At 37.4% G+C, this 24,275-nt stretch overlaps 2 protein-coding genes across 2 annotated transcripts; both read left to right on the top strand.

Moving 5' to 3' along the window:
• The first annotated feature begins 13,721 nt into the window (after positions 1-13,721).
• Positions 13,722-16,905, top strand: LOC136339651 (uncharacterized). Its single transcript, XM_066283062.1, has 3 exons — positions 13,722-14,313; positions 14,453-16,378; positions 16,463-16,905. Exons 1-3 carry the CDS (start codon positions 13,722-13,724, stop codon positions 16,903-16,905), a joined length of 2,961 nt encoding a protein of 986 aa, XP_066139159.1.
• A 168-nt stretch (positions 16,906-17,073) lies between these two features.
• Positions 17,074-18,036, top strand: LOC136339650 (uncharacterized). Its single transcript, XM_066283061.1, has one exon. The coding sequence runs from the start codon at positions 17,074-17,076 to the stop codon at positions 18,034-18,036; it is 963 nt and encodes a 320-aa protein (XP_066139158.1).
• The last annotated feature ends 6,239 nt before the right edge of the window (positions 18,037-24,275 follow it).

The following is a 24,275-nucleotide window of genomic DNA, read 5'->3' as shown; positions in this document are numbered from 1 at the left end:
GAACTTGCTTCATATCGCCCAATAAGCCTTCTTCCAGTGTTATCAAAAGCTTCTGAACGACTACTCCTAAGAAGAATAAAAGACGATCTAACTGTAAATGTGATCCCAGACCAACAGTTTGGTTTTCGTGAGGGCCACTCAACCGTTGAACAGATTCATCGAATCACTCATAAAATCTATGAAGCACTCCAGAACAAAGAGTATTGCTCGGGGGTGTTTTTAGATGTATAACAGGCGTTCGACAGTCTGGCATTTGGGGCTTCTGTTCAAGGTCAAAAAATCATTACCAAAATACTATAACAACTTGAAATCCTACATAACACACCGAAAATTCTACGTTCAAGTCGAAGAGAGTTATTCTTGCTTCTATGAATCACAAGCAGGTGTACCTCAGGGTTCAGTTCTGGGTCCATTTCTGTACTCTATATACACCGCAGATATAGTTCAAAATGATGATGGCCTACTATCAACGTTTGCAGATGACACCGCTTTCCTGGTCAATGATTCTGATCCACATACTGCAGCACGTATCACTCAAGACTATCTATTCCAATTAGAAGATTGGTTAACAAAATGGAAAATAAAAGTAAACCGGAACAAGTCCAACCATGTTACGTTCACACTAAGAAGAGAAACTTGCCCTCAAATTAACTTATACCATGAACCAATTCCACAAACAGAAACTGTTAAATATCTAGGAATGCATCTTGATCGCAGTCTAAATTGAAAAAAACCAATTCAAACTAAACGTACACAGCTAAACATTAAAAATAGAAATCTTGCGTGGATTCTAGGATATCGCTCACACCTGACACTAAACAACAAACTATTAATTTACAAATGCATCATCAAGCCTGTCTGGACATACGGAATCCAGTTGTGGGGAACTGCCAGTGGATCAAATCTTGATATACTCCAGAGATATCAATCAAAAACATTGCGTATGTTAGCAAAAGCACCATGGTATGTCAGCAATGAGACCCTACATAATGATTTAAAGGTACCCACAATACGAGAAGAAATTGAAAACCACTCCAAAAAGTACATTTTACGCCTTAATAGGCATCAAAATCACCTGGCTATAAACCTAGTGGACTCCAACAATTACTCTCACAGATTAAAAAGATACAATCCTTTAGAATTGAGTTACAGATTCAACAGATAAACAGGGAGACTAAACACTCCCTCTATCTATTGTATTTAATTTTAATTATATAAACGAGTTACTAGATGTCCCCAAAATAATAGTGACAGATTGTAACATTATGGTATTAATAAAAAAAAAAAAAAACTTAACAGTCCTAAGAACCCCACAGTTAAATGGCGTATCTGAGAGAATGAATAGGACGGTAGCTGAAAAGGGGCGAGCTCTAATGAACACTGCTCATTAGAAAAAGTGTTTTGGGGAGAAGCCATTTTAACGGCTACCTACTTAATTAATATATCACTAACTAAAGCACTTAAAGAAGCCAAAACACCATATGAAAAATGGCATGGCAAGAAGCCACAGTTAAAATATTTAAGGGTGTTTGGTTCGACAGTTTTTGTTCATAACAAGATATTAAAACAAAGTTTGATGATAAATCTTGGAAAAGAATTTTATTAGGGTACGAACCAAACGGTTATAAAGTGTGGGATGTGAGAATTGAAAAGTTTGCAACAGTTCGAGACGTAATAGTAGATGAGACTAATTTTTTGGTATCTAGACCGGTGAAGACAGGGTCTAAAGGGGTTGATATTGCAAACTCCAGGTTTGAAACTGATGATGGGTTAGAAACATCAGTAGAGTATCTGAAATCTGATACGTACAATAAATCAGATGTACTGGAATTTAGTTCTAGTAAAAAAGGAAAATTAGACAGCGAGTCTAAGGAACCGCAGATGGCGGTTGATAAAAGCCTTAATAAGGATAATAAAAATGAGTCTTGGGAACTCAGAAGGAGTGAAAGACTTAAGTCTATTCATCCTGTGTCATATGATGAGGAATCTGTTGACAAAAATTATTTATTATGTGCGCAAGTTTATCTATGCCAAGTTCCTAGTTCATATCAGGAGATTAAAGAAAGATGTGACAGGGTTTATTGGGAGCAAGCAATCAGAGATGAAATTGATTCACTTACAATTAATAAAACATGGACTTTAGTGCCAACACATGAAAATAAAAATATAATTGATTGTAAGTGGATATTTACAATTAAAAACGATGAGTTTGGTAACCCATCAAAGAATTATTAAAAACCTACGAAAATGTATTACACCAAACTGGAGAACCCTTAACTTTTTCAAGTCAGGTTAAACACGTAATAAAAACCATTGACGAAATACCTGTTCACACAAAAAAACTATCGATACCCGTATGTGCATAAAGATGAAATAAATAGACACATCAATCAAATGTTAACAGACAAGATTATCCAACCATCGGACTCCCCTTGGAGCTCGCCTGTATGGATTGTACCGAAGAAGATGGATGCATTCGGGAAAAGAAAATGGAAAATTGTCATAGATTATAGGAAATTGAATGAAAAAATAATAGACGATCGTTATCCCCTACGAAATATAACGGGAATACTTGATAAATTGGGAAGATGCCAGTACTTTACTACCTTAGATTTAGCAAGTGGATTCCACCAGATAGAAATGGATCCAAAGAGTGTAGAAAAGACAGCCTTCAATGTAGGACATGGACACTATGAATATTTACGCATGCCGTTCGGACTAAAAAATGCCCCTTCAACATTTCAACGTGCCATGGACAGTATATTGAGAGGGCTACAAGGAAAAATATGTTTTGGTATATATGGATGACATAATTATATATTCGACGAGTCTACAAGAACACATCAACTCATTAAAACAAGTATTAAATAGACTTCGAGCTTACAATATGAAAATCTAATTAGATAAATCGGAATTCCTATAAAAAAGTGTAGAATTTTTAGGACACATAGTCACCCCTGACGACATTAAGCTAAATCCTAGGAAAATTCAATCTATTAAAAATTTTAGAATCCCTAATACACAGAAAGAAATTAAATCATTTTTAGGACTAGTAGGATATTATCGAAAATGTATCAAAGATTTTGCAAAAATAACAAAACCACTGACCCAATGTCTCAAAAAGAATACTAAAGTAGTACATAATGAATCCTTTAAGAACGCCTTTGACCTATGCAAAGACATTTTAACAAATGACCCCATTCTGTAGTACCCCGACTTCAACAAACCCTTTATATTAACTAAAGACGCATCCGATTACGCAGTTGGCTCTGTACTTTCACAAGGAAAAATAGGAAAAGACTTACCAATTGCTTTTGCTAGTCGCACGTTCAACCCAGCAGAGTGCAACTATTCCACAATTGAAAAGGAACTTCTAGCAATTGTTTGGGCGACCAAATACTTCCGTCCCTACTTATTTGGGAGAAAATTTATCATTGTAACTGACCATAAATCATTACAATGGCTGTTCTCAATTAAAGAACCCAATTCAAAACTAATCAGATGGAAGTTAAAACTGCAAGAGTATGACTATAGTATTCAATACAAAAAAGGAAAGCAAAATTCCAACACAGACGCATTATCTAGACCTCCCAAAGAACTCAACCCAGTTGAAGTTGAACCACCACACATGCTTCAGCTATAGCAGAAAAACAGAAAAATCCCGAAGACCGACACATATGGCGTGAAAAGATTAGACACTTCTTTGAAACGCAGGATAAATTATTCGACTCACCTAAAAGAGTAGTAACTAAAGCACAACCCGAATCACAAATAAAAATCCTACCAGACATATAAATTAAACCTCTTGGAAATCAAGAAAAGACAAAGGAAGTTGAAATTGTAAAACAAAAAACCACTACTTCAGGAGACGATCAAACCAATTCAAGCACTGTGACCGTAGAAGAAAGTAGGAATGAAGAAACAGAAACGATCCACACGTCACAAGGAAACCCTATCATTGGAGCCCCTTACGTTAGCAAATGTGTGAATATATATAAAAATCAAATTATATTTAAATAGACCGCCAAAGAAACCCCATACACAACAATCCAGAAATTGTTCGGGACCAAACAGAGAAAAACCATATTTATTAATAACACCCCAGTGACCGAAGAATTTCAAAGAATCTTAGTAGAACAACTACCACCAGACACATATTGTATCTTTTTTCCCAAAAACGAACTAGAACTTATGATAATTCGTATCTTCCAGCAAACATTTCAAAACAACGCACATACCCTCGTCATATCCAATACGTTACTTGAAGACGTCACTAATCCTGACGAACAACAGGAAGTGATAGAAAGGTATCACACAACGAAAACGTCACACCGCGGCATTAGTGAGAACATTAAAAATATTAAACAACGTTACTATTGGCCAAATCTTGAACGAGACGTCATAAACTACGTAAACACTTGCGAAACATGTCAAAAGACAAAGTATGACCGACACCCTCACAAAGTCATATATAAACCCACACCGACCGGCAGTAAGCCTTTTGAACACTTTTATATGGACATTTATTCGCTTTCGTATCAAAAATACTTAACTATCATAGATAATTTCTCAAAATTCGCAACAGGCTATCCTGTAAATGAGACAGCAATCGAAATTTGTCAAAACCTTATTAAATTCTTTGCACACCATGGCATACCTTCTAAAATAACTTTAGATAATGCCAAAACGTTCAAGAATTTCCTAATACAAGATCTCTGTAAAACATACAAAATAGAACTACATTATACCACCCCGTACAATCCAAATTCCAACTCTCCAATCGAACGATTTCACTCGACCCTCAAGGAAAACATTATTGCTCTTAGAGATAAACATCGAACGAAATCCATTCCAGAATTAGTAGACCTTGCTATACTAAACTATAACAATAGCGTTCATTCGTCTCACGACTGCACCCCTTTCCAAATTATAAAAGGTAACCTTAACTACCAACTTAACTTTGAGAAGGACCTCAATCAACTCCAAACAGATTACATTTATGAATTATTAGAAAGTTTTCAAGAACTTCAAGATACAGTTAACTTGAAACTAAATGCAAAAAAGGCTAATGTGTTAGCTAAGCTAAATAAAGAAAGAGAAAATGATCCCGAGATACCAGTAGGAACTAAACAACTACTTGGTACTCCTGTTAAAATACCAAGTAAACTAAAACCTAAATATCAATTAATCACATTCCAAAATCAGAGACATACCAAAGACATTAAGAAACAACCTTTTCAGACAAAAAAAGATGAAAATCGTCCTGGCCCTTCTACCACTGATTATTAAAGCACAATATCACCTAGAAGAATCGACCAACCCATTGCTACCAATCAACAAAGGACCCAGCTACATCGTTACTAGTCAGTACCACGCAAATTATCACATCAACCTAACAAACATCCGTAAATGCATAAAATCTACAGAGCAAACGCTCACGCGACTTAACAAAACTTTAAATGTATCAATGACTAATCATAATACGCTTCTTGTAACGCGACTCAATAGTCTAGCAACAAAAATAGAGTCTATTAAAATGTTCATCAAGTACTATTCAGAAACAACAAGCCGAGATAAGAGAGGACTAATCAATCTGGCAGGCAAAATACAAAAGTATTTGTATGGAACTCTAGATTCAGACGATGGGGAAAGATACGATAACTATTTGAAAACATTATAAGCAAATCAAAAAACCTTGCAACAAGATCTAAACGCAACACAAACAATAATCAAGCGATTAAGCAAGAACGTTGATACACAGTTAAGCAACATAGTAGAAAACCAGCGCAGTTTGCAAACAAATTTAACTAACCTTACTCAATTAACGCAAACTTCGTCACTTGCCATTTATTTTATTATATATCTTGGCAATTTGGACAATAATCTCCAAATCATTACTAACCTCTGTGAGAATGTACAAACCGCGATAGACTTTGCTAAAGTCAATATCTTACATCACAGTATTTGAAAATGCAAAGAATTACGGAACCTTCTAAATCATCTCGAACCAAGAAACAAAATTCCTTTTAATAACCTTATTAATTACTACGAAATAGCTTATGCTGACGTAACAATTAAAAACGACTTAATTATATTTCACATCTCAATTCCTTTAATATCAGGAGAGTACTACCTTTTTTACCAGCTTTACCCAGTACCAATTGACAATCATATTATGAAAATATCAAATCCATATTTCTTGCATTCTACGAACAACTCTTTTAATTTGAAGAAAAATTGTCAAAAAATCGAAGGTCTTTTCCTTTGTGACCAACACCTCCTACATACAAATGAACCATGTAGCATAGAAACAATCAACCTCACCAGACATTGTCCAATGACCCCCATTGTATACGACAAATCTTCGATCAGTCAATTTGAAGATAATTCCATAATGGTGATACCAGCTTCAAAGGAAATCATTGAATTCTCATGTCCAAACCAACACACAATAGAAACCTTTAAACGAGCATCACTTATCATTCGCTCTAAGTGTCGTGTAAAGATTGGGAATAAAACCTATAAAGAACAAAAACCAGATATCATTCAATTGAGACTAAAATTACCAACGATTTCGATCGATGAAAATTTAAAGGAAAAAATTAAGCCGTTAAGATTAAAAGAGGTAAACTTTGAGAATCTACATAAAGACCATGAAATTGTCAAACAATTAACGTGGGCACCAATTGAGAGATTTTGATATAACAAACAGCGGCATATCAATACCGCTATAATATTTGTAATTATTGTTAGCATAGCTATAGTTTTGTATTGTTACTATACTAAGACCAAAAGAAATGTAAAAATGACTTTACAATTAACACCCCTCAAAACTAACCACTTATTTTCTCATACTTTAGAAGGGACGAATTATATGGTCATTTTTTTAAGGTAATAACACACGTGGCGCGTGTAAGTTATAACACGTTCCCATATTCTGACAAATCAGCATCTTTTTATTATAAAAGTGCATTCAGATTCGCATTAGCATGATTATTATAATTGTCACTCCAAAGTGAAGTTCGTAAGATTGTTAGTAAAATTCCTGTTAAAGTGTTTTGTACATCTCTTATTTGAATAAAGCCTTTTTTTAAAAAGAAAGTTTCAAGAGAGGAAACATAATTTTTTATTTGGATGCATTTTAAACATCAACGGTTGTGGAAGATAAATAATATAAAAACGTATATTGGGTTTAGCCGAATAGATACATTTTATTTAAAATTTTTAAAAGTTGCTATAATTATGACCACTACTGTATATTGTCCATATGCACGACATTATTATCTTCAGTACAGGCCTTCAGGAACATATCTAGAATCTTACGCTAGTTTTTGCCAAACTACGTGATACCTGTTTGAAGATACAGTTAGACAAGTACGAGTTCCTTCGAAAAGAAGTTTCATTTTTGGGACACGTTATAATCCCATCAGGAGTAAAGCCTAATTCAGGGAAAATTGTAGCAGTTCAGAATTTACCCTTGCGGGAAACGCTAAAGGAAATAAAGTCGTTCTTGATAGTGGTGGGCTACTATAAGAGACTTTGCCAAGATCACCAAACCCATGACACAATGTTTGAAAAAGAATGAAAAAGTTGTTCATACTAAAGAATTTTCGGATTGTTTTTAAACTTGTAAAAATATTTCAACTTCAGAACCGATATTAGCATATCCAGATTTTTCAAAAACCTTTGAGTTAAACAAGGATGCTTCCAATTTTGTTGTCGAGGCTATTCTGTCTCAGAATGGACATCCTCTTGCGGATGCTTCTAGGTCTTTAAACAATGCTGAAATTAATTATTCCACAATAGAAAAAGAACTGCTTCATGTATTCTGGGAATGTAAATATTTCTGCACGCATCTTTTCGGAAGAAAATTTACGATCCTAACAGATCATAAACTATTTGAATGGGTTTACTCGTTAAAGATGGTAAATAGCCGTCTAATAAGATAGAGACTTACGCTCGAAGAGTTCGACTATGAGATGAGATATAAAAAAGGCAAATCGAAGAACGACGCGGATGCTTTCTCTCGCAACCCAGTTAACGATTTAAACACTCTAGAAACCCTTTTGATCGTACATAATCATGGGGATTCGGATGATACGATTTGGGAATTTTGCAAAAATATAGAATGTTAAACGCTTATCTGTTACTTCTCATTCGTTAATAGTTTTGGTAGAAATTTATTAGTTGGACTGTTTTTTGTCAAGACCCGTAAGGGAACATTTCTTCCTACCATTAGATAATTCTAAGAAGATCGGCGATTGATTTATTCGGTCAGCCCTGAAACTATGCTAAAACACAGATGCCTACCTCATGCGTTTTCGAACAACGAAGAACAGATTGCGGTACCACGAATGGGTCCCACCCGCCTGGCTCTGACCGGGGGATGGCAGAAGACACACGCAAGAAATAGACACTTCTTAAAAAACCATCCCACAATACACACATCGCGATCAATCAACATAACATTTTACCTCCATTTATTAATATTCTAAGATATACCACCTCATAGTGAGTAAAGATTCCTGTATTTAGATCCACTAATTTAATATCTATTAATTAATAAAATAATGTTCTCATAATTGACATTGTTATTAATTGAACAATTAATATCAGTTCGTTTTTGGAGAATTTGAAAACGAACAAAACATAGAAAATTATCCAGAGTTGAATAAACAAACTGTCAGTGAAGTCTTAGGCCAAATGGAATCGGGAGGAATAAATATTATATCCGACATACAGATCAGACCAACTAATAACAAAATCAATGCTAAGGAAGTATTTTCCGTACAAATATTACATCCCACGAATACACAAAAACAAAATATTGATTTAGATGATGATTTAAAGACCGTTCATAGCGCATTAGAAAATCCTCTTTTCAATCTACTCATTACGGAACGAACCCTTAATGGATATAAAAATCAAGTCATAATCACGATAGGCGAAAGCTCAGAAATAAAATGTCGGAAGGAGAATATCTTTGGTAACACTCGCTTCTATGTTTTGCTTCCAACAAATAACCTAATTAATGGAATTATTCAATTTGTTAAAGAATATATCAATCCTAGATGCCGTTATACCTTATTATTTAAAGACCCTCAATTAGGAGACATTTTCACTGTAGCTATGCCGAATACCTTCTTAAATTCTTCCTTCAAGTTTGTACAGTGTGTAAAAATGTGCGAGGACAGATTATAGCATGAAGATCAAGTAAAAAAACTTGATTGGTATCATAATACTAAAACTTGCCATAGAGGTATAACTGAAATGAAACTTGCCCTAGCAAGGAAATTCTAATGGCCAAACATGGATGAGAATATAGAGAATTTTGTCAATAATTGTAAGATTTTTGAAAAGAATAAATATGATCGAGACCTACCAGTCATCAAATTCAATCTAACGCTCATTACTTCCAAACCTTTCGAACATATCCACATAGATACTTTCAAAAATGAAAACAAAGCATTTTTAACAATAATAGATGCCTGTTCCAGATATGCGCAAGCGTATTTATTGGATAGTTTAACAGACATCTTGGTTGTTGAAGGATTACTAAATTTTATCACACATCATGGATTACCTCTCAAAATCACATGTGACAGAGGATCCGAATTTAAAAACTTTGATATCGAAGACTTTTGTAAAGTTTACAAAATAGAATTACATTATACCACTTCAAAGAACAATATCTCAAATTCATGAATTAAAAGGTTTCATTCGACCACAGTTGAGCATTATCGATGTCTTAAGGAAACAAATGAAGCACTCAATTCGGAACAAGTTATGAAACGAGCAATATTGGGACATAGTAATTCGATTCACAGCTCTCCTAAATTTAGCCCATTCGAGGTAGTTAAAGGACACTTGAATAGTGTAGGTCCATTTGATTTAGTTGACCACACAATTATTTCAAACTACATTTAAAATCACAAAAGATAATTGTCGCGAACTATATAATAAAATAGCTGACAGGAACCAGTCAATCAAGGAACGAATTATTTTTAAAAGAAATGAAAAGAGAAGATCTAAAAGAGTATCCGCCAGACAAACCCATACAGTCAGTCACGAAAGTATTCGAACAAAATATAAATCAATATAATATTGTTAATAAGTACACATACGGCAAATTAAATTATTCTATGAAGAAGAGGATCCATATATATAAATAAATAAACAAAAACTTTTTTTAAAACCATTTTGTTTAAGCGCAATTTGGAATATTGTGTACTTTGAACCACAAAAGTATTCGAACATTTTGTAGATAAAATTTTTAGAAGGGAAAAAAATAGCCTGCAGGTATCATTTTGACCACAATTCACAAATATTTATCAGTTAACATTACAAATTTAACAGTTAAATATCATTTACCACTTTAGTGTATTGTTTATGAAAATGGCAAACAAAAGAAATGAAACCACGGCGCGTGAACGAGAATTAATTTTAAAATGGCATAACAAAGGAAAAAAACAAGCAGAAATTTCTCTTTTATTAAACAGAACTAAATCAACTATCTCATACATCTTGAAAAAAAATAGGACAGAGGGAAATATTATTAACAAACGTCGATCAGGAAGACCAAAGAAGTTGACGAAACGTGAGGAAACAATGGTTTTGCGTGAAAACAGAAAAAATCCTTTTCTTTCTGCTCCAAAATTAGCCGGATATGTTTTAACACAGTTCGGAAAAGACGTACATCCAGAATTATGTAGACGTTTGTTACGAAATAATGACATTCATGGTAGAGTTCTCAGGAGTAAGCCGTTCATCAACCAGAAGAACCGAAAAAACGTCTAAACTTTGCAAAACAGTACTTATTCAAGGACAACTCCTTTTGGAATAAAATCCTTTTTTCGGATGAAAGCAAGTATAATGTGTTTGGATGTGATGGACATCAAAAAGTGTGGAGGAAAAAGAATACGAAACTGGATTCGAGAAATTTACGTGCAACTGTAGTACACGGGGGTAGCTCGGTTATGGTGTGGGGGTATATGAGTGCAAGTGGTGTTGGAAATATTGTTTTTATAGATAGAATAATGGATAAAATGAAATATCTGCAGATTCTAAAAGATAATTTAAAAGATAGTGTTAGAAAGTTAGGACTGCCTGAGGATTATTGGTTCCAACAAGACAATGATCCTAAGCACACATCGCACATAGTTAAAACTTGGTTGATTTATAACAATCCACACTTATTAGCAACTCCACCACAAAGCCCCGATATGAATCCCATCGAACATTTGTGGGATGATGTCGAAAAAAGGCTTAGAGTTTATTGTATCACCTCTAAGGAAAGTTTGAGAGAATGTATCTTAGAATCTTGGAACTCCATTAATGCCGAAGTTACCCAAAACCTGGTTGAGTCCATGCCACGTCGTCTGGAAGCTGTAATTGCAGCAAATGGAGGCCCTACTAAATATTAATAGGTCAAATATAAATTACTTCAATTGTGTTCGAATACTTTTATGGTGCAAAATGATGATTGTTTCAAATATCGTTTGAACAAATTTATACTTTTTATAACCATTTGCTTTCTTAAGTGTCTATACACATTCACTTTTTCATAGAATAATTTAATTTGCCATATGTGTAGTTATTAACCATATTATATTAATTTTTATTTTGTTCGAATACTTTCGTGACTGACTGTATATGTTAGAGTAATTAGATGTTTTATCAATAAAACAGCACAAATAGACCTTATTTTCCTGATTTATCACACTGGACCGTTGGCTCAGTGTGCAACCTGATATTAATGATGTTAATATAAACACGGCCTGGGATTATTTTCCTTTATGAAGAGAAGATAGAAATGGTTTAGTCAGGATTTTGATTTTGATTCGGATCTCTGGGCCTAATATTTTTTTCTTTGTGTTGACTTTAAGAAAGAAAGTGCAAAATAAAGTGTGATGTTAATGGGACAAAGTGTTTAATTTTTACATGCTTTCTAACATCAGAAGTGGGATAAACCGCGTGTTTGACAAAAGATTGATACTGCCGGAATTTGTAGAAGTGGCGAACATGTCAGAAAACGATAAATTTAGTGCTGAAAACAATGACGAGAGCTAAAACACTTCAAGAGAGAATGGTAGTGCAGCGGAGATAGGAGATGCAAATAATTTATTGGATTCTACGTTGATGAGTATGCAAACGACGTTGCAGAGTTTGATTGTTGAAGTGTCTAAATTAAAATCCACCACCACTGCTGTAAGTGAAGAAAATGTTACAACTCCGACTGTCCTAACCCAGGTGAGAGAACCATTGAGTTTTGATTTTGTTTCCTTTGACCCGAAGAAAACTAATTATCCCATGCAAGAGTGGTTAAGTGAAGTCAATCGTGTTCTATGAGGGATGGGCCCCCTTGTCTAGGGATTGGGAAACGTTTGAAGTCGATTTACTAAGCTCATTTTCAGACCATGAGTCGTGGGGCAATAAATTTAAGAAAGATTAAGAAATACGATGCCCGCAATTTGAGACGTTCAGCGAATTTGCAAGAACCAAAATACGGGAGTTATACCGCTTTCATGCTCAATTGCCGTGGGAAAAAGTTTTATCTATTGTAATAGAAGAAATTAATTGCAATTCTGTTTTTGAAAGTGTTCGCTTGCAAAATCCCTCTAATGAAGCTGAGCTGATGATGATGCTAAGGCGTCACGAAGCACTAAAACGAAAATCTGCCATGGATCTTAATACGGATTCAGCGTTTCTTAAGCGACGTATAATGCGCTTAGTGGCAAATGCTACAATTGCGAGAAAACAGGCCACAAGAAAGAAAATTGTCGCCATCTCCTTTCGGAATCAAAGACTAATGGCGTAAACATCTCTAAGAAGTCTGCTGTTGAATGAACTTTTTGTAAAAGGAGCGGCCACGAAGAAAATAGCTTCCGAAAAAAAAATGGAAAACCAAAAGCATTGCGTGTCAATATACAGAGGTGTACTATTATGCCTAGAACCATAGTCACGAGCTATGGCAAGTCTGAATCCTTTTCGTATATGGTGGGTAGTGGAGTTGACGCTTCCATTATTCATGAACATGTTATTCGACGAGTAAATGGAAATCTAGTGCCCTATGACATGACTTTGGCTAGACTGGCCAATGGAAGAGTTCATGTTTTGGGAAGATGTGTACTACTTGTCAGCCTTCAGGAAGCAACTATTGAAATAGACTTTTTAGTTGTTAATAATTTTACAATTCCCGAAGTGAATGCCCTTATAGGGTGGGATGTTATACGTCACGAAGGATTGGAGATCGTCCGTAGAAATCATGGCATTGACCTTCGGCTTAGCACGGTTCTACCAACTCGAATCTCCATCATACCGAATTTCCAGGTGTCAGGACTGAACGAGCGGCAACAAATAGTATTGGATAAAATTTTGGGAGAGGTTTAGACTCAACGTCCTTCAGTAATAACTACCGGAAAACTGTGCATTAAGTTAAATGATAGCACCCCTGTAGCTTTCCGACCACGTCGACTAGCATATGCTGAGCGTATACAACTAAAAAAAATTGTAGACGATTTACTAAATGAACGCATAATTCGAGAAAGTTCGTCACAATACACGAGTCCTATTGTCCTTGTAAAAAAGAAAGATGGATCGTTGAGGTTGTGTGTCGATTACAGGGCGATAAATTCTAAAGCTGTCAAAGATCGTTTTCCTTTGCCAAACTTGCATGATCAGTTTGATGCATTTGGAAAAAACTATATTTTACGGTTCTTGATATGAAATCCGGTTTTCACCAAATCGAGATTAAGGTATTCTTTCGACAATTCAATGTCTTCGTAACACCCGATGGTCACTACGAATACAACCTTATGCCATTCGGGTTCGCGAATGCACCAGCTTGCTACCAAAGGGCAATTAATAAGGCCTTGGGCAAACTAAAGGACAGTATAGCGCAAGTTTATTTGGATGATGTTACGATTGCCTCAGAAACAATTGAGAAAGGACTCAACAATCTACGACAAGTTTTAGGAGAACTCATAAAGGCTGGATTTACTCTGAATTGGGAAAAATGCACATTTTTGGCTTCTGAAATCGAATATTTGGGCACTATAGTTGGAAATGGAACGATCAAATCTAGTCATCGGAAAATTGAGGCTCTTACCAAGACTTGCCCTCCAAAAGACATTAAGGGTCTCCGACAGTTTATGGGTCTTACTGGGTACTTTAGGGGGTTTATAAAAGGATTCTCTATATTAACTGCCCCGATAAGCCAATTGTTTAGAATCCCATGGGTTCTATTAGATTCAAAACTCCCGCGCCCCGTTGTCAACCTGACTTATGTCGGTTCCGGTACTGGTAGCGCCGGAGGTGAGGGCAGAAATAATAGAACTTCTCTGGGAAGGGGGAATACCATAATATATATTGTCAATACACGTCTTGCAACTCTGTATTAGTTTTTAAGCTTGTCTTAGAAAAAACAAAATGTGTCCCCAACAAAATATCCCAGTCGAACCCATGGATCTGAAAGGTTTTGACCTCCCCAAAAACATTCGGCTCGCCGATCCCAACTTTCATAAGCCCAAACCAATCGATATGATTATCGGCGTTGATTTGTTTTGGGACCTATTTTGCAAGGAATCCCAAAAATATTCGTACTTGCATAAAACAAAATTGGGTTATGTTATCTCCGGAAAGTTTCCATATATAAATCCAGTAGGGAATTCTACCCTTTGCAACCTTGCTACAATTTCCAACCCAATGGACACCAACTTGAATCTTGTTCTAAAAAATTTTTGGGAAATTGAGGAATGTCCCCAATTCCCAGCCCTTTCCAGCGAAGAGCGAGCGTGCGAAAAAATATTTTCGGAAACCATCCGAGAGGATGAAAATGATCGGTTCATTGTTACAATTCCGTTCAAAGGGTCTCTAGATTCCCTAGGAGAATCCTTTGAACAAGCCGAACGACGATTTTTCGCCATGGAAAGAAAATTCGAACGCAATCCCACGTTAAAGGACATGTACGTCAAATTCATGCAAGACTATCTCAATTTTGGTCACATGACCAAAGTGGTCGATGAAGTTCAACCTCCGAAGCACGTTTACTATTTGCCTCATCATGGGGTCCTGAAAACGGACAGCCTGACTACTAAACTCCGCGTAGTCTTTGATGGATCCGCTGTTACATCTACTGGCATTTCTATTAATGATGTACACATGACTGGGCCAACGATTCAGGCAGAACTATTTTCCGCAATGCTGAGGTTCAGAATTTACTCCTATGTGGTGGGAGCTGATGTTTCCATGATGTATCGACAGATCCTCGTTGAACCTCAGCAGCGTTCGCTCCAAAGAATCCTTTGGAGAGCGGATCCAACCCAGCCAGTGGAAAGGTATGAGCTCAATACAGTGACGTATGGGCTAACCTTGAGTTCGTTCCTTGCGATTCGCTGCCTTTTTCAGGTCGCTGATGAAGTTCAAGAATCGCACCCCGAAACTGCTGAAGCTATTCGAACTTCCTTTTACGTCGATGATTTTCTATATGGAGTCAATTCAATCCCTAAGGCCGTCCAAATTTGCGCAGACGTGTCTCAAATCCTATCCTCAGTTGGTTTTCCGCTTCGAAAATGGATTTCGAATGATCCGCGGATCATCGAACAATCAACGACCTTTAATGCCGAGCTACCTTGCCATACCATTGATCTGGGCGCAAACAAGACCGTGAAAACTCTAGGCTTATCGTGGAATAGCCAAGAGGATAATTTAACTTACAACTTGGCAGAGCAGCCCGCTGTCAAGGAGTACACTAAACGTGCGATGCTTTCAATCATCGCTAAAATCTTTGATCCGCTCGGCATTCTGGATCCATGTACCGTCAATGCAAAGACCCTGCTTCAGCAATTGTGGCGAAAAGAGATCGACTGGGACGAAAAATTGCCCCCAGATTTATCAGTTCCGTGGCATACCTTTATTCAGGAAGTACCTCAAATTAATCGTATTGCAGTCCCTCGATTCGTCAGCAGCGTCGACTCCTCCGTGTTCGAAATTCACGTATTCTACGACGCGAGTGAAAGAGCATATAGAGCCGCAATCTATATCTGTTCTATCAATGTTCGAGGAACCTTTGTCTCTCACTTGCTTTGCGCAAAATCCAGAGTGGCTCCAGTGAGCTCCCTCACGATTCCAAGATTAAAGCTGTGCGCAGCTCAGCTCTCTCCAAGATTGATGAATGCTGTCGTCAAGTCCATCAACCTTTCTATCACCGGTAAGTTTGACTGGTGTGATTCCACTATTGTCCTTACTTGGATAAGGCTTGAGCCCTCGAGTCTTAAGACTTGTGTCCGCCATCGAGTTGCAGAGATACAGTCTCTGTCGTCCCCAGCGGAATGGCACCATGTGGTGTCTCAAGAGAATCCCGCTGATTTGCTATCGCAAGGTGTGAGTCCCCGCGCATTAAAGGACTCGACTCAGTAGTGGACGGGCCCATCCTGGCTAGCCTCTCCCAATCTCAAATTCTCAGAAGCAGGTCGGCCCAATTCAAGCGAATTGGAGATGAAAGCCCCCCAAACCGTCTCAGTATCAGTGCAAGAGCACTCTGCTATTATACCCTTCGAGCGTTTTTCATCCCTTCCTAGGTTGAGACGCGTCATGGCTTATGTCTGGCGGTTTATCAAACGCACAAGATACGCGAAAAACGTGGGTGCGTTGCTGCTTTCTAGCATCGAGGAAATATACGAAGCCATGCATCACTTGATTCGAGTCACTCAGGCTCAATGTTTTCAAAAGGAAATCGAGGTCCTGCCCAAAAAACAGCGTATGCCTTCCAAGAGCCCTCTGAGTAACCTCAATCCCTTTATGGATCCAAGGGGAGTGCTCCGAGTCGGCGGGAGATTGGAAAATTCTGATTTTGATTTCGATAAGCACCATCTCCAGATTCTTCCAGTTAAACATCCGCTCACCTAGTTGATTTTCATCGACAAGCACAAGCGCCTCCTTCATGTGGGTCCGTAAACGCTTTTGGCAAATATTCGCGAAAAATACTGGGCGTTAGGTGGTAGAAATTTTGCTAGGAAAGTTGTACGTAATTGCGTGCCGTGCTTTAAAGCAAATCCCAAGTCAGTGCCCCCTCTAATGAGACACTTGCCCTACGATCGAGTCACTCCAAATGCTGCCTTTTCCATCACCGGCGTTGATTACGCCGGCCCCTTCAATATAAAAGACCGGAAGGGCCGTGGGTACGGCACCTCAAAATGCTATGTGGCAATATTCATATGCTTTGCTAGCAGAGCTATCCACCTCGAATTGGTGCCCGATTTAACTACCGAGTCGTTCATAATGTCCTTAAGGCGTTTTGCCTCCCGATGGGGCATGCCTAGCGTGATAAGGTCCGATAATGGTACCAATTTTGTGGGTGCAAACTCGGAGCTTCGGGAACTCGGGCAGTTCCTGGAAAACGAAGAGTCTCACTTGACCTGCGCCTTGGCGAAGGCGCAATTCAACTGGAAATTCATTCTAGCTTACTCCCCCCATTTCGGCGGCCTCTGGGAGGCAGGGGTGAAATCAGCAAAATACCACTTGAAACGAGTAGCGGATAATGCTTTATTAACTTTCGAAGAATTGTATACTCTATTGGCTCAAATAACTGCCATCCTGAATTCCCGTCCCCTCACTCCTCTTTCCATTGATTCTCTCGATTTACCGCCACTGACACCCTCTCATCTTCTGATCGGGTGGTCATTTACGGCCGTTCCAGACCCGAACATCCTCCATCTGCCAGAAAGACGTCTCTCCAGTCACCAGTGGATCCAACAAATCCAGCAAAATTTCTGGACCAGCTGGTCCAAGGAATACATCTCCGAACTTCAGGGGCGAGTCAAATGGAGGCGGGAAGGACACAATGTTCGCGAAGGCGCCTTAGTCTTGATCAAAGAGGATCATTCACCCCCCATGCAGTGGCAGCTGGGTAACATATCCGAACTGCACCCAGGCAAAGATGGCGTCGTACAGGTAGTCACGCTGCGCACCAAAAAGGGGACAATCCGACGAGCAATGGCGCGCCTATGCCCGTTCCCCTCTCAGGCCGAAGAGGAGTAGTGAAACGTCTCCCTAATCTATCCAAATATTCTTAGAATGCCTTACGCGCCTTTGTCTTTAATTTAAATGTCTAAAATTTGTACATATCTTAAGTCTAGTTTAAGTGATTTGTTTGACTTTAGTCGAATTGCGTGGTTTCCTTTGGTTGAAAGCCATCCTTTCAACGGGCGGGAGTATGTTTAGAATCCCATGGGTTCTATTAGATTCAAAACTCCCGCGCCCCGTTGTCAACCTGACTTATGTCGGTTCCGGTGCTGGTAGCGCCGGAGGTGAGGGCAGAAATAATAGAACTTCTCTGGGAAGGGGGAATACCATAATATATATCGTCAATACATGTCTTGAAACTCTGTATTAGTTTTTAAGCTTGTCTTGGAAAAAACAAAATGTGTTCGAGTTGAAAATACCCCGCCGGACTTTTTAATAACCACAATCCATGCCAAAATACAGTCCACTCCCCAATACCAATTGCTTCAAAAAAATGTTCCTTTTGAGTGGGGCAATGTGCAAGAAAGTATTCGGAAAGAAATAATATCCAAACTAACGACACGACCAATCCTGAAAATATTTGACCTAGACCTATCTACAGAACTGCACACAGATGCTAGTGCTGTGGGAATTGCTGCTGCTCTGATGCAGAGAGAAAAAGGAGTATCCTATCAGGTTGCTTATTTCAGTAGGAAAACTACCCAATACGAGGCAAAATATCACTCTTACGATTTGGAGACTCTTGCTATTATGGAAGGTGCAGAACATTTTAGGGTGTACTTGTATGGTATCCCATTTACTGTCCACACTGCCTGTAACTTAGTACGAGCCTCAGCCCTCAAGAAAAACTTACATCCAAGAGTGGCCAGATGGTGGGTAGGCTATAGAATTTCAATTTTAGTGTTGAATATCGACCAGGATGCAGAATGGGACACGTTGACAACATGAGTCGAAATCCAACAACCCTTCCAGTAAAATTTAAACGTAAAGCATTGAAGCAACCAAAAACTATAAAAGAATTTCAATCAGACGACTCTTTTTGTCAACAACAGCATAACAAATTACAAGATGGATTTCAGATCAAGGATGGATTGGTTTTTTACATAACGTAAAAACCAACTAAAAACGACAATGGCCTTCGGCGTTTTCTACCAGTTGCCGGTAAGTTACTGGTTATGAAAACTTTTCATGACGATGCCGCTCGTGTAGGCTGGGAAAAGGCAATAACAAGACTAAAGACGGAACTCTCTGGCCAAGAATGAGTCAAACGTTAAAAAATATATTAAAAATTGCCGAGTTTGCACAATAAGTAAAAGTCACACTGGCAAGAAAGTTAGTTTATATCAGTTGGGTGAAAAGGCTACTAAGCTCTTTGAGACATGTCACATTGATCATGCTGGTCCCGTAGTGAAATCCGATCAATGTACGCATATCCTAGTGATCGTCGATGCCTATTCAAAATATAATATCTTCTGTCCAATTCGTAATAAAAAGTTGGAATATACTGTCCTAGCGTTGAGAAAAGTATTTCAAAAGTTTGGCAAGTCAAAGACGATAATTGCTGACAAAGCATTTGTCTCTTCAAAGTTTAAGGAATTTTTAGCTGATAACAATGTAGACTTACATCTTATAGTGACGGGTATGCCTAGAAGAAATGGTCGAGTTGAGCGGACCATGAGAACGTTGTTCAACCTGATGAGAAGTATCCTGACTGACGAAAAAGAGGCTAAGTGGACATCAGTAATCCCTCACATTAAGGCCGTGTTGAATGAGACCGGCTTTACTCTAAATTTTTTAATGTTTGGGAAAAGGGAACGACCAGTTGCGCAAAAAGACTTGTTAAAAGGTATTATGGAACACAAAACTGAAAATCTGTCAACAGCCAGGGCAAAAGCCAATGAACACATGGAAGTACACAGGAAGAAGCAAGAAGTTAGGTTTAACACTAAAAGATCAGCCGCCAAGCTACATCAAATAGGAGATAGAGTAGTGGTGAGAGACACGCAAGTTTCTGGGGGAAAATTTAAGTCAAAGTTTGATGGCCCATACGAGATCTTGAAGTTATTGAACAATGAAAGATGTGTGATTAAAAGAGTACACCGAAGAAGTACAATAACAAAAACAGCAGCACATGAGGAACTACAAAGGTGGCCAGAAGGGAGACAAACTTGAGAAACTACCAGTTTCTGTTTAGTTGTGAATCTTAAGTGGTTGATATTTTGAATTTAATTACTGGAAAATTACAGGTTTAAGTTTAATTATGAAACTTAAATGGTTGATATTTTTGTATTTAGATAATTAAAACTATACGTTTACGAATTCTAAATGGTTGATCCTCAATTAGTTTACCAATGGGCTTTAAATGCTTTTCACTTAGTGTATTTTACCGTCCTACATTATAAGATTGTTTGTTATTTATATTAAGGTGGAGCCCAGTTTTAAGTAATTATAGATGATTTTTTTAAATTCTTATTTAAACTAAAATGGTTTCATATGACTGTGTGTGGGTGCACGAATGTAGGATGGCAGTGTTAGAGTAATTAGATGTTTTATCAATAAAACAGCACAAATAGACCTTATTTTCCTGATTTATCACACTGGACCGTTGGCTCAGTGTGCAACCTGATATTAATGATTTTAATATAAACACGGCCCGGGATTATTTTCCTTTATAAAGAGAAGATAGAAATGGTTTAGTCAGGATTTTGATTTTGATTCGGATCTCTGGGCCCAATATTTTTTTCTTTGTGTTGACTTTAAGAAAGAAAGTGCAAAATAAAGAGTGATGTTAATGGGGCAAAGTGTTTAATTTTTACATGCTTTCTTACATATATGTAAAGATCAAGTATCGAAATAAAGCTCTATCAAACTTTAAAAAACATATAATTACAGGTCAATCGGACGTTAAGGTATAAACAGAAAGTGTGGAATATCACAAAAGTGCACTTCGAAAACCAGGGATTAAAATGAAGGAAATTTTTCAGGATGGATCGAAGGTTCAGGATACTGCTATTAATAATCAGCCTTCAGCCAACAAAGGGTGCGAACGCAGAATTTATTCCGATCAAAAATCCTCTGTTACCAATTCGGATGGGACCGGCATGAATATCTTATTCAAAATATACATTTTTATACAGTAGAAATCGATTATTACGACACCGGTTATAATAACTAAAGTCTCTGGTCCCGTGGAATGCTATGGCAATTTAACGTTGACATCAGCTACATATTATAAACTATTCGACTATTGAACAAACTGGCTATAATGAACACATTTCTTGGGGCGGCGAGCACCTTGCCATCGGTTATAATGAATTATGCTTTGTACTGGTCGAGAATTGGTTTATTTTGTCACCTCTAACGAATGTTTTTAATGCTTAAAAAAATGCAAACAAAGTAGGAATTATCGTTGCAAGAAATTTAGCAAAGTTAATTGTATCTTGTTTTTTTTTTCCGTGTAACAATATGCCGTGTTAATCGTCCACTGTTGAGGAAAAATTCACCGTTATTTGTCGAATTGAGGCGGATGAAAAATGTGTGAATTTAGCAAGTGAATTAAAGACTTTGCCGTTCAACCATTGAGGTGATTTTGAAAAACCAGGAAGATTATTGATCAGTTTAATATATGCGAGAAAATTAAAAAAATGAGGAATACTGCTCATATCGATTTGGATGAAGCTCTTTTAAAATGGTAGAAGTATCAGAGAGCGAATAATAGCCTCATCAATGATTCTATTCTCCAGTCAAAGGCAAATGACTTGACATCTTTACCGAACAAGGAAAATTTCAACTGTACTACTTCTTGGTTATAAAGATTTCGCGCACGACATATCTGTTGGAATATTCAGTCCAAAACAACGAATAAAGCGCATTACTATTCACAGATATATAACGCAATGCTATCAATGCCTCAAAGAACAATCGGCCTAAATATGATTATTTCTTAGACTAGTGCTTTTTTCCCTTTTCCTGGCTTAGCGATAAGAGCTGTAAACAAAGGTTAATCAGTCTATCATCTGTTGGGTTTATATAACGATCGTTGATAGTAAAAATGAAGGTTCAACTAATTACGCTTACAATTGGATTTTTACTGTCACACCATTGGTTGGTTTGATTAAAAAGGATTTTACAACAGGGTATGGGCCCAAACTGTTAAGGTGCTTAAGTGGTATTTATTATTAGTAACAGTTAAAAAAATTAGTTGTGTTGTGCGTGATAAAGTGACTATTAACGGATTCAGGATAGAGCAGATTGGAAAATTTAACATCAGGAAGCTAAATGGGCAAAACTATGAGTCATGGAGTTTCCTAGCAAAAATGGTACTTATAAATGGAGATTTATGGGATGCTGTATCCACTAGAGTACTTAGTAAATCCTCACGTGATGAAATTTGGTGTCGGAAAAATGAAAAAACATTATCGACGATTGCCTTGCTCGTCGACACCAACCAGATAGTCCATATCAGAAATAAGTCATTTGCACATGGCGCCTGGAACGCCCTAAAAGACTACCATAAGAAGTCAACATTATCAAGCGTAGTTTTTCTACTAAAGCAATTATGCAAGCTCTCGTTAGAAGGCGGAGATATGGAAACTCACGTAAGCAAATTTTTATAACTACGAAATAAATTAGCAGCACTTAGTGAAGAAATAAAGGATCGTTTTGCCGCTGGTTTATTGTTAGGAAGTATACCTGACTGCTACGGTATTTTAATCACAGCCCTAGAAAGTCGTCCACCTGAAGATTTTACTTTGGAGTTTGTAAAAAGTAAGTTAATAGATGAATTTAGGCGGCGAAATGCAACTCAAGCTGAAACAAGTCATGACGAATCTGTACTAAAGGTTATGCATAAAGGAAAAACAGTACACCCCGTAAACAATGACCATCATGTTGATGGATCAAAAACATGTTACTTTTGCAAGAAAAAGGGTCATTTCAAAAAAGAATGTTTTAAGTTTAAAACGTGGCAAAAGGGCAAGGGCAAGGCAAATGTGATGACTGAAGACAGTGATGATGCATGTTTTATGGTTAAGCCAAGCAAAGGCATGAATGAAGACGCTTGTCTTGGCACAAGGAACATACAAGGACATAATACTGCATGGTACATAAACTCTGGCGCAACGAGCCATATGGTGAATACAAAAGGTTTTTTCATGGACTTTAATAAAAATAGGAGCGGTTTTGTACGACTAGAGGATAGGAACCAGATTTCAAAAATTGAAGGTGTCGGATTGGGCTACATCGAATATTTAGTCGAGAATAATGACATTATTAAATTTGAATGAGACAATGTACTGTTTGTTCCTCAATTAGACTGCAATTTAATATCTGTAAAAAGACTAACGAGTGCGGGATTTAAGGTACAGTTCGACAGTGATTCTTGTAAGATCTTGAAGGCCAAAAAAATACAAGCAACGGCAAAATTATCACCTGAATTGTATCAGTTATAGGTCCCTAGCGATAGAATGTTGAAGACTGAGGAAACACACAACCTACATTGTCAACATGCTTGGCACAGGCGTTTTGGACACCGCAACATTGAGGCGATTAAGGAACTGGCTAAAAAGGAGTTGGCAATGGGAATAAAAATGGAAGATTGCGGAATTAGAGAGGTATGTCAATGTTGCAATAAAGATATAATTACGCGTAAAAGATATCCTAAGTAGTCAAATAATTGAACAATCGAAGTACTAGATTTAATTCACACGGACGTTTGTGGTCCCATGAAAACTGTCACTCCAGGGAATAAACAGTACATTTTGACCCTCATTGATGATTTTTCACGTTTTACCACCATCCGTCTAATGAGCCACAAGAACGAGACAAATTAATTTATTAAAGAGTTCGTCGAACTGGTAAAAAACCAACTCAACAGAAAGCCTAAAATAATAAGGTCAGATCGAGGAGGAGAATACACAAACCATGATCTGCAAAACTACTTAATAGAGCAAGAGATTAAAGTTCAGTTTACGGCAGGACATTCCCTTGAACAGAATGGAGTGGCAGAAAGGAAAAACAGAACACTAATGGAAATGACGAGATGTATGTTGATTGATGCAAATTTACCGAAAAGATTTTGGGATGAAGCTATTTTCACAGCAAACTTCCTACAAAACAAGCTACCAACAAAGTCCAGAGATAAAACTCGGTACGAGCTATGGCATAAAAAAATTCCAGACGTATCAGATCTACACGTTTTTGGTGATGTAGTATATGTAGCCCATATCCCAAAGGAAGTACGAAGCAATAAACTA

This window comes from Euwallacea fornicatus, chromosome 6, assembly GCF_040115645.1.
Source record: "Euwallacea fornicatus isolate EFF26 chromosome 6, ASM4011564v1, whole genome shotgun sequence".
Lineage (NCBI taxonomy): Eukaryota > Metazoa > Arthropoda > Insecta > Coleoptera > Curculionidae > Euwallacea > Euwallacea fornicatus.
The sequence above is the reverse complement of the archived record's forward strand: the minus strand, read 5'-3'. Positions and strand labels throughout refer to the sequence as shown.

Bases quoted from the DNA above. Each gene is read 5' to 3' on its own strand.
- LOC136339651 (XM_066283062.1), top strand. From the start codon at position 13,722: ATGAAATCCGGTTTTCACCAAATCGAGATTAAGGTATTCTTTCGACAA. The intron at 14,314-14,452 runs GTGAGGGCAGAA...AAAATATCCCAG, and splicing joins CGGTACTGGTAGCGCCGGAG to TCGAACCCATGGATCTGAAA. The intron at 16,379-16,462 runs GTGTGAGTCCCC...TCAAATTCTCAG, and splicing joins CGCTGATTTGCTATCGCAAG to AAGCAGGTCGGCCCAATTCA.
- LOC136339650 (XM_066283061.1), top strand. From the start codon at position 17,074: ATGAGACACTTGCCCTACGATCGAGTCACTCCAAATGCTGCCTTTTCC.